The sequence below is a fragment of the Papaver somniferum genome, chromosome 5 (assembly GCF_003573695.1).
Source record: "Papaver somniferum cultivar HN1 chromosome 5, ASM357369v1, whole genome shotgun sequence".
NCBI lineage: Eukaryota > Viridiplantae > Streptophyta > Magnoliopsida > Ranunculales > Papaveraceae > Papaver > Papaver somniferum.
Window position 1 is genome coordinate 172,776,854 of NC_039362.1, and position 15,495 is coordinate 172,792,348.

The following is a 15,495-nucleotide window of genomic DNA, read 5'->3' on the forward strand; positions in this document are numbered from 1 at the left end:
AACTGACGTAAATGGAAAACTTCATGTGGATGTTCATTCTGAGGATCTCTCAGCAGGTACGAAGAAGAAGTATGAAAATAAGGTAGTAGTTTTTTTGTGAGAAAACACCTCTCTTTTGAATCAGTCCAAATTGTTGTGAGAAAAATCTTAAACAAGAGGTAAGGATCAAACTCTAAAACAATGCTGCATTTATTTTTGATTTCGTAGATGAAGAGGATAGAAGGCTTGTTTTAGATACATGTTTTATATTAATATCAGGAAAACTCTTCAAAGTGAGACCATGGACTCAACGGTTGGCAAATTCAATTTCTATGATAAAACCAGTCCCTCTTTGGGTTATGATCGATGGGGTTCCAATACATATGTGGTATAACGATGGTTTAGGCTTGACTGCTAGCTATTGAGGAAAACCATTATACGCAGATGACTGCACCATAAATCAAGATAGATTAGCATATGCCAAGGTTTATGTTGAAATTGATATAAATTGCACTATAACTTCCAGTAGAATACCAATGGAAGCCAGCGGAGTGTGAACTTTTTATGGTGTTTGGGCACTCCTCTAAGACATGCTCCAAGAAGTTGAAGACAAGATGGAACCCAAAGAAGCCTCTCAAACCATTAATGGTTGAAGAACCAGTGAAAAATGAGAGAAAGGACACTGCAAAAGATGGAGACATGATTAGCGAGAAAGAAGTTATAGATAAAGATGATGAGAATTTGAATACTAGCCCAAATTACGATCTCAATGGAGATAAAAATTTGGACAGAAGTGAGAAGGATGCCACTGTGCCCGCCACAAAAAGCTCCAACTTCAAGTCCAATGGGGCTAGCAGAACTAAGAATATGGACATAAGTGAGAAGATGAAAGCTACCATTCCATATCTTGCTCTCCAAAGTTACAAGTCTCCAGAGGTTCAGATTAGCTCCAAGAACCGGAATCAGGACAAGACTGCAAATAGTGATCTTCATATATATTACGAGATATATCCAGATAAAACGAGAGAAATCATCAATGAAAGTAACATAATATAGTGCTCCTCCCTTAGAGATAATAGGAGATTTTCCCCATACATCTGAGTGAATGAGATCAAAAGGTTTGACAGAATGAGTTATACTATTAATGAAAGGAAGAGAAGTTTGTTTTCCTAATTTGCAAGAGATGCAATAAGGTTCTTTATCAACCTGAATAGTTCCTAATAATCCACTATTTATCATATGAGTGAGACGAGAGAAGGACACATGTCCTAACTTAGAATGCCATGACATAAAATGAGACACGGACTGAGAAAAGGAATTTGAAGTTACGGCAAGCTCACTCTTTGACAGCCTAGGAGAAATCAGTCTTTCGAGAAGATACAATCTTCCTACTCTACGGCCTATCCCAACAAGCTTCTCTGTCTTGGGATCCTGTATCACACAGCCAGAATAGAAGAAGTGAATGTTAAATCCCTGATTACATAATTGTCCAATTGATATAAGGTTCATTCTTATTTTTGGAACAAGCAACACATCAGAAATATGTATCTTATCAGAGATTTTAATCTGACCAATGTGACTGGAAGCCAGTTCAGATCCATCTGCAGTTTGGATTGTAGGTATAGTAATAGGACTTTTTTGCTCAAATATGCTAGAATCAAAAGTCATATGGTTAGAGGCACCTGAGTCAAGAAACCAACCATTTGAAAAGCTACTTGTGGAAGTAGATAGTGCAGATGTTGCTGTAGAATTATTGTTACCCATTGAGAGTGCTTGCTTGAGCATCTCTTGTATGTCAGCTAGATTGTTTGGTGTGGATGCAGCTGCATAACTGGATGGTGCAGATGTGTATCTAGTTCCATTGAACTTTCTTCGTTCTCTCATATTTCTGGAAGTAGGGGATGTACAGTTTCCTACTGTATGGCCTGGTTCCTTGCAGTAGTTGTACTGGATTGGGAAGCTTGATCCTTGCTGGATTGTTTGTGTGTTTGAGCTTTGTGATCCACTTTGCACTGATGGCACGATGCAGTTCTTGGCTAGGTGGCCTGGTTTCTTACAGTTGTAGCACTGGATTTGTGAGAAATCACGATGAGTTTTCTGAGAGTTGAGATGAGTGTTAAAGTTTGCACATGAATTGACTGCAAACACTGCTGGTATGTCTGGTTTGATTCTTTTCCGAGTTTCTTCAGTGATGAGTTCTGACAATGCGGCTTCGACAGACGGAAGAGGTGATCGATGGAGGATTGAGGATCTCACAGTCTCAAAGTCATCTCTTAATGCCATTAAGAGCTGAACTAATCGAGACTCTTCTCTGTAATTTTTCCATAACTCTATATCAGCTGTCCAGTTCGGTTCCATTAGTGCTAACTGGTTCCATATGATTGACATCTCAGAGTGAAAATGTGAGATAGATTGTCCCATCTGTTGTTTCATAGATCGAATATCCTGTTCTAACTTATAACGTTGAGCAAAGTTTATCTGGGTATACCTTTTTGAGAGAAACTCCCATGCATCTTTGGAAGTCTCAAAGCTTGTAAGTTGCATGCTTATAGATGTTACTACTGTGTTGCTTATCCAGGTTAATATTTTGTGATTATTGATCTCCCAGCTCTCTGCAGTTTCTTCTCCCGTATCTTTTCCTTTGTCAGTGATAACGACTCCGTTTGCAGGCTTCTTAGCTTTGCCGTCAATATATTTCCACATGGCTTTTCCCTTGAGGAAACTTCTCATTAAGAAAGACCAATGATTGTAGTTTGTTCCATCAAACTTCACAGTAATGGGTTGATAATCTTCACGTGACATGTTGGGCTGTGATGAAGAAGATATGACACTAGGGTTTTGAGTTTTTATGATTCTGATACTGGTTACTGGTTATCGTTTGTTTGTTGCAGCGGAAACACGGTTTGATTTAGATCTTAACCTGCTCTGATACCATGACAGAATTTGTCATGGTATATTGGATTAAGGTAAAAGGTACAAAACGAATATACATGTGCCTGGTCTTATATACAAGAACCAGAGATAAAACAGGAAGGAAATAACTTGGTGTACAAGCCAAGTAATGTACAAATATAACAGATATGCTAGAATAATAAATATGGTACATCTGCATAACAGATTATGCATCTGCATAACAAATATGGTACATCTGCATAACAGATTATGCATCTGCATAACAGATATGGTACATCTGCATAACAGATTATGCATCTGCATAACAGATTGTGCATCTACATAATATATCTGGATATATCTCGTAATAATATAATGCAACAAAACCTCCAGAGAGAGTTTCTTGTATTAGTCCAACTTCTGAGCAAGTGGTGGTGAAAACTTTAGTGAAAGAACTTAAGCATAACCCTTTCATAATGATTAGTAATTTCCCATACCAATCCAAAAGCCGATACCAAATTGATAAATTGAATCTACAGTCTGGCGTTAATGCAATTAAGGATACCATGAAAAATATTTCAGATGGTGACGATACTGTTAAAAGAAAGAGCAGTGTTGCAATGAGTGGAATTGTTAATGTAACTACCAATAGTTTTTTTTCAGCATGTTGAGTAATGAGTCTGCACTTGACAACGATAGGGTAACCATTGAAGATTGTGAGGATGATAGTGAAGGCCTCCCTAATGTAGTTTCTGACAAGGAAGCTCATCTCAGGTCTTGTGAGGACAAAACTTACAAGCAATCTGAGAAGAAAACAGAGAAAGAATTCTCAAGACTAAAATGGAACAAAAGTATAAATTGAGTGGAAGCCATAGATCTGCCGCTAGAAAGCGTTGGTAAGCTGTGCTAGTTTTTCTTGTTATATTTTTCATCAATTGTATGCTTTACTCTTTCTGCTGCTGATTAGTCTTGGAGCTGGCTTATGCCCTCTATTTGGTTTTCTTTTTTGTTTTTGGTGTTGTCTATAGTCTTCCCGCGAGACACGCTTACACACTTTATCTTGTATTCCTTTTTCTCTTTTCAGCATCATCAATAAAATCTTAACATTTTCTATCAAAAAAACGAAAAAAGAAAAGAAAAAAAAGCCTCTAGAGGGTATCAGAGAAGCTTACAGGTGGGACGTACAGGCAGTGTGACTTAAGTTATGCAGAAGAATAATAGAAATATTGAGGATGTTACTTTTGTGCTAGGCAATCCCGTCAAGGTGCAGGGGCGGAACTAGGATTTGAAACTAGGGGTAGATTGGAAAAAGTTTATGCATTCTAGGGGTGGCTTGTAACAATTTTAGCTGAATTTGCATGTGAATTTTCTAAGTTACACTACCTATTTTTAAAAAAATTCAAAGTTTGGTGGTGGCTTAAGCCAGCCCAAGTCTAGCTATAGATCCGCCACTGTCAAGGTGTCATGTCATCGGAATACAACTGCAACAAATTTAGCCAATCTAATTTCTAAGCAATCCGGTCAAGGTGCAATATCATTGGAACACAAGTGCAACAAATTTACCCAATCTTTTTTCTATTACAAACACCTTAGGAAATTTAAACCATAAAGGTTTCAAAATTCTAGTAATAATGTTCTTATTAATGTGTTGTCTGGTTATATTTCGGATATTGAGTAGCAGTTATTTTTCTGTTTTCTTGTTAAAGAACGAAAACTCTAATGGTAGGGGTAATTTATCCAAACCCTAAATCTGAAAATAGACGCACAAAATTCGTTAACTACTTAGAGCTTCTTCAATGGTGAATGTGGATGTTTCATATGTGGCATCATTTTTAAAACATCATTTGAGTATAAAATCCTAAATATAAGGAAAAATCAAGTTTTATCTCCAATCCATAAAGTTTTCTATTATTTTTTCACTTATATTTATGCATACAATTGGTTAAAATTCTTTCCATTTTTATTTTTCAATGATTTTTATTAATAATAGTGTGACTAGGATGGGAATACATCCTCTAAGCGAATGTCTAAAATTAGAGGTTCGTCTAGAGGATGTTTAACTTTTTTTTGCCACGTCATCTTCACATCAATAGGTTGGAGATAATTTTTTTATAAATATGGTTGTGGATCCTACGTATATTATGACTTTTTTCTTCACACATATTCCATTGGAGAGGCTCTTATCCAAGTGATAGAGTCGGGCTCCTCTCCACCAATTAGGTTGTGCCACATCATCTCCCACCTTCGTACCACCTCTAGTAAGGTCGATAAAAAGAGCTCAGTGAGCAGACATAACGTAAGCACAAGGGCAGTTGGTTCTGTAGTCATATATGTTTGGATGGAAATGGGAGTTGTTGGTCCGTCCGAACACAAGCAAAGCAGCCACTCATCCAACCGCACACGACCTTTTTCCTTCCCAAACGTGGGATAAACTTTTTCTCTCTCCCCCTTCTCTGTAATAAAAAAATGGTGGGCGTAGTGTACCCATCAGAGTATGGTTGCTGAATACGACGTTATCAATTCTCTCATTCATTCATTCGTTAATCAATCCCCAACAATTTCTGTGCTGCATGAGGAGCAGCAGCAGCAGGAATACGATGCCGCCGGTGGGTTGTGCTGACTGGAAAGCGCATCAAGAATGGCGCAGATTTTGATGTTTTTTCAGCTTGATTTGAGAAAGAATTTTGAGATTTGAAGAGGAAATGGAGTCAATGAAAGTCTGTGCGAATGTTTCATGTACGAGTAGTAGCCGCAATAGAAATGATACATCTACATCTTCTACATCCACGACCGAGTGGAGAAAAGGATGGGATTTGCGATCTGGTGGCTCCGCCGTTCTCTGCCACAATTGCGGGTATTAATCCAATTAAATCCAGTTCCTCTTTTTGATTTCGATTTGGTTGAATTGATTGTTTATAATTGGACCCTTTTTTGAGATTTATGAATCAAACCCACATTTCCTATTTTTAGATTTCAGTAAAAATACCACATTTGGTGATTGATTGATTTAGAGTCAAATTTGACATTTTTAATTCACTCATAGATCCTGTCTGTAGGTTGTGTAGGGGTGGGGGCTCAATGCCCCCCTACGGATATGTCTTTTGAATCACTATTTTGTGTCTTTAATTATTATCCGAATTGTAATAGGACTGTCCTTGAGCAATTCCTCAGCTGCAATTTCCATTTTTTAAAGGTTTTTGAGATGCTAAATGATGAAGATTCCGCACAAATTGCTCCGGTGTTGGTGATTTTTGATTGTGTAGTGCACTGCTTGCAGCTCCCAGTTGTTCCATGGGCACTGACCTGTTTGGTTGGATTGAGAATTCAAGGAGTCTGTCGTAGAATTAGAGTTTTTGTGGTCAGATATGAGGCTAGGATGATAATGTTGAACACTGTGATGTGATAGTGCTTTTATTGATAGGGGGAATGTGGAACTGTTAAGTTTGACGGGTGAAATGCAAGATTTGTAGTTGGGGACTGAATTAACGTTTTTCATGTTGATTGTCTTCATGATCTATTTTCAGGTTTGCGTATGAACAATCAGTTTACTGTGAGGCATTCCACACTAAAGAATCTGGTTGGAGGGAGTGCATTTCATGTGGTAAGGTGAGTTCGTAGTCTCATAAGCTGTTGTTATTTATTTTATTTTGTTCTTTCTCAACTTTTATGTGATGCACCTAAGTGAACGTTAAATGTTGCAGCGTCTTCATTGTGGATGTATTGCGTCGAAATCTTTGTTTGAATTGCTTGATGATGGGGGTGTAGAGTGTATTAGCTGCACAAAGAATTTGAAATATTCTTCTGTAAGTTGAATTTCACCCAAAAAATTACATTGCGCATGTTGAAACACGGAGAATGTTGTTGTTACATCACTTTTCCAATGACTGTGCTTATTTATTGATCTCGCTCTCATACCTCGGTTTTTTCTTGGTGACTTGTGCAGATGCAAAGTCATGAAAATCAGAATGGGTTTGCTACGACACTAATAAACAATGCGGGAGAAATCAGATCTGCCTCCACAGAAGATAGAGTGGACGGTCCTAGCATTAATATGGGAAAACTACTGCAAATGGGAAAGAATATTGAGGTTGAGGGCCAAATCAGCCTGCTTGAAAAACTGAGGAATGGCTCAAATGGGCAAATTAAAAGAGAGCAAGTTCCTTTAGGGGAAGGCTGGTCCACAGTATTTTCAAATTTAAATCAAGTGCCCGTTGGTTCATGTGAAATTATCAAACAAGTCAACGGTAAAGAAATGTTGGGTGTCAAGAACCTGGACGAGTCATTATCTCAGACTTGCTTGAGTATTAATGTCGGTGCTTCTTTAGGAAACACAAATCTAGCACTTACCCTTTCTGGTTCGGCTGTCGAAGGAAGGGATCTTAGCACATTCCCATCTTCTTATCCGCATGGACAAAGATCCCGTAATCTCCTTCCCAGGCCCCCAAGGGTGGGACTAGCCATAGGTTCAGAGGGTACAAAGGATGCGGTTCCACAAGTACGTGTTGCAAGACCACCTGTTGAAGGACGGGGAAGAAACCAATTGCTTCCACGTTATTGGCCGAGAATTACTGAAGAAGAATTGCAGCAGATATCTGGAGAGTATCCTCTATTGTGTTTATTACCATTTAATATGATCTCATGTCAATTTAATTTATGAGCTCTTCGTATTACCCATTTATTGAACAGTTTGGTTCCCTTGACTGATATGTTTAAGTTCGAATTCCACAATTGTGCCTTTGTTTGAGAAAATTCTAAGTGCTAGTGATGCGGGTCGAATTGGTCGCTTAGTTCTCCCAAAAGCATGTGCAGAGGTGAGCAGTACCCAAACTTCCTTTTTTGGAGCTTGCTATCCTTGATCTCCATATTGTATTTTATCTTTTTAGACAAACCTTTCAGGATTTTGTTTGGTTATAAATCTGTCAAACTCAACTATATCCAGGCGTATTTTCCTCCTATTTCTCAACCAGAAGGAGTTCCTATAAGGATTCAAGATGCAAAGGGAAAAGATTGGCTGTTTCAGTTCAGATTTTGGCCTAACAATAACAGCAGGATGTACGTCTTAGAGGGGGTGACACCTTGCATACAGTCCATGCAATTGCAAGCCGGTGATACTGGTATTTTACTTTCTCATTTTCTTATCATTGGTATTTGAAAGAAAAAACAACAACGAATGCTCCTGTTTTTTCTAATTTAAACCTTCTAATCCGCAGTAACATTTAGCCGCATAGATCCTGAAGGAAAACTTGTTATGGGGTTCCGTAAGGCATCAAACTCTGTGAATCTACAGGTAATTTCCGTGACCATACACTTAAGTGAGTTAGTCATTTTTTTTGGTTTACGCTCTACACTAACTTATGGAATTAACATCTAACTATGGACTAAACAGGATAGTCAAATTGCTGCAATTGCTAGTGGTGCAGTTTCCAATGCCTCTTTCTTTCCGGATGTTATCGAGAACCTACCAGTAGCAAGTGGTTACGCTGGCCTCCTCCAGTCACTGAAAGGGAGCACAGATCCCCACTTAAATGCCATGTCCGAACATATTCGTATTGGTGGCGATTTTAGCTGGCATAAAACTGAGAAGCAGGGGAAACGAACAAATGAGGGAATGCAGCTTCAGCATCTGCTGCTTCCAGAGAAAAAAAGGAGTCGTAATATTGGGTCTAAGAGCAAGAGGCTGCTTATAGATAGTGAATCTGCACTGGAACTGAAGCTTACATGGGAAGATGCACAGGATTTGCTCCGTCCACCTCCTAGCATCAAGCCTAGTATTGTCATTATCGAGGATCACGAGTTTGAAGAGTATGAAGTAAGACATTTTCGAAGTTTTTTGTAAATTATTTGTTGTCTTTGTTTATTTAAACTCCAATATGCTGTTATAAGATAATCTGCGTGTCACTTCTAAATTATTATTCTTTATATTTTGTAATGCAGGAGCCCCCAGTTTTTGGAAAGAGGACTATTTTCACATCTGGGGCAGCTGGGTAAGAATTTCTATAAATGAGCAATAGTGTTTGAATTACAATGATATGTGTGGTAGTTTCGTAGGCTCTTATGTACGTTAAGATGAGAATTTGGTCTTAGTCAATTGTCTTAGCATGTCGAGGAGCTCTTAATTCAAAATAGTAGCTTTTGACTATATCATGTACATCATAGAAAGCAATAATGTCAGCAATCATTTTTTATATTTGGTGCATCAGGATTTTTGGACAAAATGCGACCCGCTTAAATGGTACCATTTCTATATAAATAGACAGACAGTTGGCCAAGGTCATTTTGACCTGGTAGTTTTTGACCTTTGACATTTTATTGGTGACATTCTTGACCCTTGTGTAGGAGCAACATTGTACCACAGACGGACATATAGGGACAGTTCTGTTCCTCTTGATTCTAGTCATTCTCTGCTTGTAGAAGCCTGAGAATTTCTCATGGCACATCATTTTATTTTTAAGGATTGATGTATATTTATCCTCCTAAGACTGCATGACATGAAATTTTTATTACAGGGTACAGGCTCAGTGGGCTCAGTGTGACAATTGCAGTAAATGGCGAAGGTTGCCTATAGATGTTCTTGTCCCTCCAAAGTGGACATGTGCAGATAATGTTTGGGATACTAAAAGGTCAGTGACGGTATACTACCCTATTTTCTACAAAGTTTATCGTTGGGTTTAGTAGCTTAGTAACGGGATTGTTATCTGGGAACCAACTCAAACAAGCTTTTAATTGGAATTCCATGCTTGCAGGTGTACATGTTCTGGACCAGATGAGTTAACTCCCAGGGAATTGGAACATCTTCTCAGACTTGATATGGGTATGATGCATCTTTCTTCTTTTTATAAGAAATGGTAATCTATTGTATGAGATTTAGAAATATTTTTCGTTTTTTGTCGTTTAGTGTTGCTTTTAGTGCAGAATCTATAATGTAGATATAAGACTAGGGATCGACTATAGTTGGATAAATGCATCTCACTAACTACTGGAAGTACCGGTTAAGATGAAACACATATGCTCGCCTTTAGGAATAACTTACTTACGTTAAGCATTAGGATAAAGCTTTATACACACTGTGAGTCAGTGATTGTCTGCAAGGATACTTTTATGTCTGCTTTGCTGGAGTAAAACCACTAGTAGCTAAGTGTTGACAAATCATTTAGTCAGTTGTCTGGAATACATCTGGATCTGGGATGTGTATCAAGGCATTTACCTACCGCGGGTGGGTGAATCTTTGTATCTGTTACAAGTTTCTTCTTATCACGTATTATCTTTTGGTTGTATAGTAACTTTGGTAACGAATCTCAACTTATGTTACTCTCCCTCACTGAATGTCCTACAGAGTTTAAGATGCAGAGAATGTCAACAAGTGATAAGGAACGTCAAGAACATGAGCCTTCTGGCTTAGACACCTTAGCTACTGCCGCGTTTTTTGGAAATAAGAATGGTGATGACAGTACAGTTGCACCATCTGTCGCGACCACCACTAGACACCCAAGACATCGTCCTGGATGCACATGCATTGTTTGCATCCAGCCGCCAAGCGGGAAGGGACCCAAGCACAAACCTACTTGCACATGCAACGTTTGTATGACCGTGAAGCGTCGGTTTAAAACTCTCATGTTGCGGAAAAAGAAACGGCAGTCAGAGAAGGAAGCCGAAATTGCACAGAGAAATAAGTGCAATGTGGAAAGTTCTAGGGATGAAATAGAAGTGGAAAGTGCAACGAGAGGCATAGTTTTTCCTGTTGGTGTTTCAGAGAATTCTGAAGCCTGCCAAGCAATTGAATCGGAGTCAGCAAGCGAGAGTAGAACCTACATTGAGAAAGACTTGACGGAAAATGTAAAGGGTGGTCAGCTTGACTTGAACTCTGATCCTGTTCACCGCTCAGAAGAGTTGCAAGCTGTAGCTGCAACAGCAGCAGTCATGTCCGAACGTGTGAGCATGGTCAGTCTGCTCCAGGAGGCAAGTCTTCCATTGGAGACCTACCTGAAGCAAAATGGGCTAAGGAGCTTGGTGCATGAGCAGCAGCAGCTTCAAATCAGCAGCCCAAACTCTAATGCTGCATTGCCACAGGAAGCTAATGTCGGTGAGAGTGATGAACAACCGCCACATGATGATCAGGATGCCTCCATTGCTTTTGAGGTTCCTGAGCGAGAGAAAGGCGCTGATAAAGGGGATGACATGCTTGATCCAGCAAAAAAATGATTCATTGTGAGTCTTGGAAGTTTCTTTTTTTAGCCTGTAAATATATTCAATTAATCTGGGTGTCGCCTCTTATACACAATTTTTTTGTTGGAGTCGTCCTCATCCTCTAAGCCAGAATCTGACTAACGTAACCCATAATTTAGCATCTTTATTAGCTGTTGTGAGAAACGTTAATCAGCTCCTGTCTTGGGAAGATCTCTATCTACACCCACCTTCTTTTTCTTCTTTATTATTCCGGAAGTGTTGTTTTATATGAGTTACAGTAGGAGTCTGAACTCACCATTTACAAAACCAGTGTGGAAGAGGAGATTTAACAATAAATCTATAAGGCTGTAACCATGCATCTTGCAATCTATAGGGGCTCTAAGTTTTTGGTGTTGAGGAGGACTCACAAGAGGATAAAATTAGGTTGTGAAATAGTAATCAACAAAACCCCTTATCTTGTCATTTTTATTAATGGTTAGAACACCCTCGATTAATTAGTGTGAAACATTAGATTAACTAAACTAAGTGATACGAGTGATTAAATTAAATTAATAGTTTGATTTATTATCAGTGTTTGAAAATCCAAAATTAAAGTTCAAAAAATGCGATTGGGATCAATTTTTCTTTTTATAAGTCCCATCTACGGTAAGAAAAATAAACCGTAGAATAACATATGGTGGGAAATAAAAAAAAAATCCAACCGTATACAAACACAGGTAGGCTACGGTTTGGAATCGAGTTAGTACGGTTGGGAGATTACCGTATACAAACACAAGGTAGGCTACGGTTTGGAATCGAGTTAGTCCGGTTGGGAGATTAAGCTTGATTTTGGTTGAAATTATATCTACGTTGAGAAATTAAGCTTGAACGGTGGGGAAAAGTGAGTTTGAGTTTTGGGAAAGTTCATCCTACGGTTTGAGAAATTGGTTACCACTTATCATTTGATTTTGGAAACACCGTTTCCTACGTATTTGAACCTCCATCACCAGCTTTGTGAACACCTAAGAGCAATTCCTACCGATGAACAAACTTAGAGTTCGTTCATTTTGCTCCCACTATGGAATGAACAAATCAAGAAAATAGATGTTCAGATGAACAAATCTGTTCATTTGAACATCGAGTCAGAACAACAGACGCGCGTCTATTGTAGTGGCGCGCGCCATCCCTACTAATGCTGGCGCTCGAAAGAAAGACGCCAGCGTTCGAACTTTGAACGCGCGTTTTAGCTTGTGTCGCCCGCGTCCGCGTCAATGACGCCAGCGTCTGAGGCAATGTCGCCCCTCACATATTCTCTCTCCAAAACCTGATTATTATAATTATGGTTTATTTTTTATTATTTATTTTATTAGTTAAATAATCCGTGGGACCCAACTCTTATTAGTTTATATAAATAAAATCATTAGTGGGACCCAACTCTTATTAATTTATGTTAATAAAATCAATAGTGGGATCCTAAAATATCAGATTTGTTCATTTTTTCTTGTTTCCCATAGTGGAGAATGCAGTTTGTTCATCCACATTGCTCAACAAATTTTTATTTTTGTTCACTACCATAAGAGCAGTTCCCATGGGATGAACAAACCAAGAAAACGGATGTTCAAATGAACAGATCTGTTCATTTGAAAATCGAGTCGCACCATCAGACACGCGTCTATTGGAAGGACGCGCGACATTTCTAATTGCGCTGGCGACAGCAAGGCTGACGCCCGAGTTTTCAAACAAAACGCGCCTTCTAATGTAAAGCGTCGGCGACATCTTCATAAACGCCAGCGTCTGGCTCAATGGCGCCAACGACTCCATCTGAACGGCTGAATAATCTGGTGATCCAACGGCTACATTTTTCTAATTCTATAAATACTCCTCATTTCAACTCTAAATTCACACATTCTACACATTCTTCTCTCTCAAATCATCTACAAAAATTCCTCCAAGAGTTCGTGCTGTTAGATTCACTCAACAAGAGGATTTAGCTATTTGTAGAGCCTTTGTTTTTCACACACAAGATGCTGTCATGCGTAATGTAGCCGATTCGACGTTGACTTTCTGGGAGAAAGTTTTCAGAATGTTCACCGCTGAAACTCGGAACATCCATGGGCGTGCTTCTCATGGATTGCACCATCGTTTTAGTGTAATTAGTATGAATGTATTGGAGTTCGTCGCCCAACTAATGGAGAATCACCAAAATAAACTCAACGGTGAAGCCGAACATAATACCATAGTGAATCGATTTGTCCTACAACTTCAATCATCTCACTCCACCAAATAACACCTGGGACATTCCCAGAAATGCCTTCCATATGTGTCTCCTTCAGAAGAAGTCCGCAAATGCATAAAAGTCCTGCAACCGGGTTTTGAGCATGAACTGATTCTCTGTGGACAATGTTTGTATTCGTGATCTCCATATCCACAATGCTTGCAGTGTAATAACTCCTTCTTCAATTTTGCTTTAAGTAATGAATTTGAAAGGATAAAGTTAGTAACATGAGCTGATTGTGGTTATGGTGATTCTGAGATTTCAGTTCAGGGTAATGGAGGTTTTGTGTTGAGTTATTATTATATCTAATGGATCTGGTAGAGAAAGGTTGCAGCAATTGTAGTCAGGGCGGTCTTTGACATAGGGCCTAAGGGTCGACCCCCTAGGCCCAAAAATCATAGGGGCCCAATATTTTTCCCACTACGTATATACATATGTATGCACCGATCTTGATCTTTAACCTAGTAAGAAATATGACTTGAACAACTAACTGTTAAGCATAGAACAACAGTCCCTCCTGAAGACTATCCATTTGAGTCGGTCAGACAAAGACTATAATTGCACAGCTATGCAGGCTTCTAACTCGTTCTTTTAGTTAGCTAATATCTCGTTGTTTAGGGTTTATATTATGTTCATATGTGTAACAACTATGTAACAATAATAGTTTGTCTCTTCCATATAAACAATAAACCCATCTCCACAAGTTCTATGTGGAAGATATTCTACCCAAATACCTTGTTTAAACTACAACAAAAGAGGAAGCGTAACCAACAACTCGTCTCTGTTAGGGCACAAACTTGAGGTTTTTTCTCTTTAAATTCAATCGTTCTCTCTTTGTTAACAATAGATGGTAAATAAGTAACAAAAACTAACATAGAAAACACCATATGCATGTATTGTGTATAATCCTTTAACATCAAATTGTGAACCGGTTATTCATTTAGTATTTCTTTCATGTATTGATATTGGTTGATCAAAATTCTAAACGACCACTTTGATTGAATTTGTTTGTCTCCTTTTGGTTTTCAAATTAGAGTTTCTGGTCCGTATAGGACTGATAAGAGTTCCAAATGCCTAATTGAATAATTATGTATTATTGAAACCTAAACAAGGGTCCAATTTAAAAGCACAAGTTTATACTTGTTTTCTGGTTTATTTGGTGTGGTTTTCAGTCTCTGATATTTGATTTAAGTGTTGCATAAAGGCGTAGATATATATTTATCCCTCGGGGCCTCATAAGTATTACTTCTATGTATCCAATATTTGAAGGACATGTAAAATTCATTAATGTCATGGTGAATGCTTACCCTGCTGGGGTTGTTTGCATCCCCCGTTCATTTGGAGATATGATTTTGCAGCAAATGTAAATTCCATGTCTTCCATGTACAGTGGCTACTTATCGTCTATGTTATGGAATATAGTTTCACAATTAGGAAGGGACTTGATTACCCTCAAGTTTTTGCTAGATTGCGTCATAGTGAACATCAGCTTTGGTAGATTTGAGTTTCATTTTACTTGACAGTTGGAAAGGCCCTTTTTTAAAATCTCGCCCCAAGCCTCTAAAATTTTAGAGACGGCGCTGGTTATAGTTTGAATGTGTAGGTTCTTAGAGCATAGCTCGGTCAACCTCGCATGCGTTGCTATATCAAGCATGTTTGTCAATGTTAGTGATCAAAACTATAAAGTCTTGATTTCTAGCCTATTAGCTAAGTCTTGGACTAGGATAGAAAAAGTGTAGTTGAGCTCAAGGACTTCATGGTGATTCAACGACAACGACAAAGATCTACACCAAGGAACCGTGGAACTTCATCAACAAAAAGATATGTGAAGACTTGAACTTATCTATCACTCGAAAGTCTATCTATTCTTCTCCTACTTCTTATGAGACAAAAGTCGTATGCTATATAGACTAGATCATATACACTTGATATTTCGAGCTGAGTATTCATTGCTTATCTTTTACTCGAAAACATGTGTTGGCAAAGCGTTTCGCTTTGATCAGGTTTATCTTCACCTTGTGACGAAAGTCATGAAAGTTTCAATCACTTTGGAAATTGCTCTGACGAGAAATGTCTCTTGTTCTTCACGACTGAATATCGCCTTCTGAGAATGTTTCAATGATTGAAATGAGAGTTTAGATTATATAACCATGTATTCCTTGAACCGAAGTTTTCGAACTTTGTTGA

At 38.5% G+C, this 15,495-nt stretch overlaps 1 protein-coding gene across 1 annotated transcript; it reads left to right on the forward strand.

Moving 5' to 3' along the window:
• Nucleotides 1-5,222: 5,222 nt before the first annotated feature.
• On the forward strand, nucleotides 5,223-11,302 carry LOC113283671 (B3 domain-containing protein Os07g0679700-like). The gene is made up of 12 exons (XM_026532999.1): nucleotides 5,223-5,725; nucleotides 6,396-6,477; nucleotides 6,573-6,674; nucleotides 6,815-7,470; nucleotides 7,586-7,682; nucleotides 7,811-7,985; nucleotides 8,082-8,158; nucleotides 8,258-8,680; nucleotides 8,806-8,855; nucleotides 9,378-9,491; nucleotides 9,615-9,682; nucleotides 10,205-11,302. The coding sequence occupies exons 1-12, from the start codon at nucleotides 5,574-5,576 to the stop codon at nucleotides 11,068-11,070; spliced, it is 2,862 nt and encodes a 953-aa protein (XP_026388784.1). The 5' UTR covers nucleotides 5,223-5,573; the 3' UTR covers nucleotides 11,071-11,302.
• The last annotated feature ends 4,193 nt before the right edge of the window (nucleotides 11,303-15,495 follow it).

Excerpts from the sequence above, each read along its gene's own strand:
- LOC113283671 (XM_026532999.1), top strand. The coding sequence starts at position 5,574 with ATGGAGTCAATGAAAGTCTGTGCGAATGTTTCATGTACGAGTAGTAGC. Across the intron at positions 6,478-6,572 it reads AGTGCATTTCATGTGGTAAG|CGTCTTCATTGTGGATGTAT; the intron begins GTGAGTTCGTAG and ends TAAATGTTGCAG. Across the intron at positions 9,683-10,204 it reads TCTTCTCAGACTTGATATGG|AGTTTAAGATGCAGAGAATG; the intron begins GTATGATGCATC and ends AATGTCCTACAG.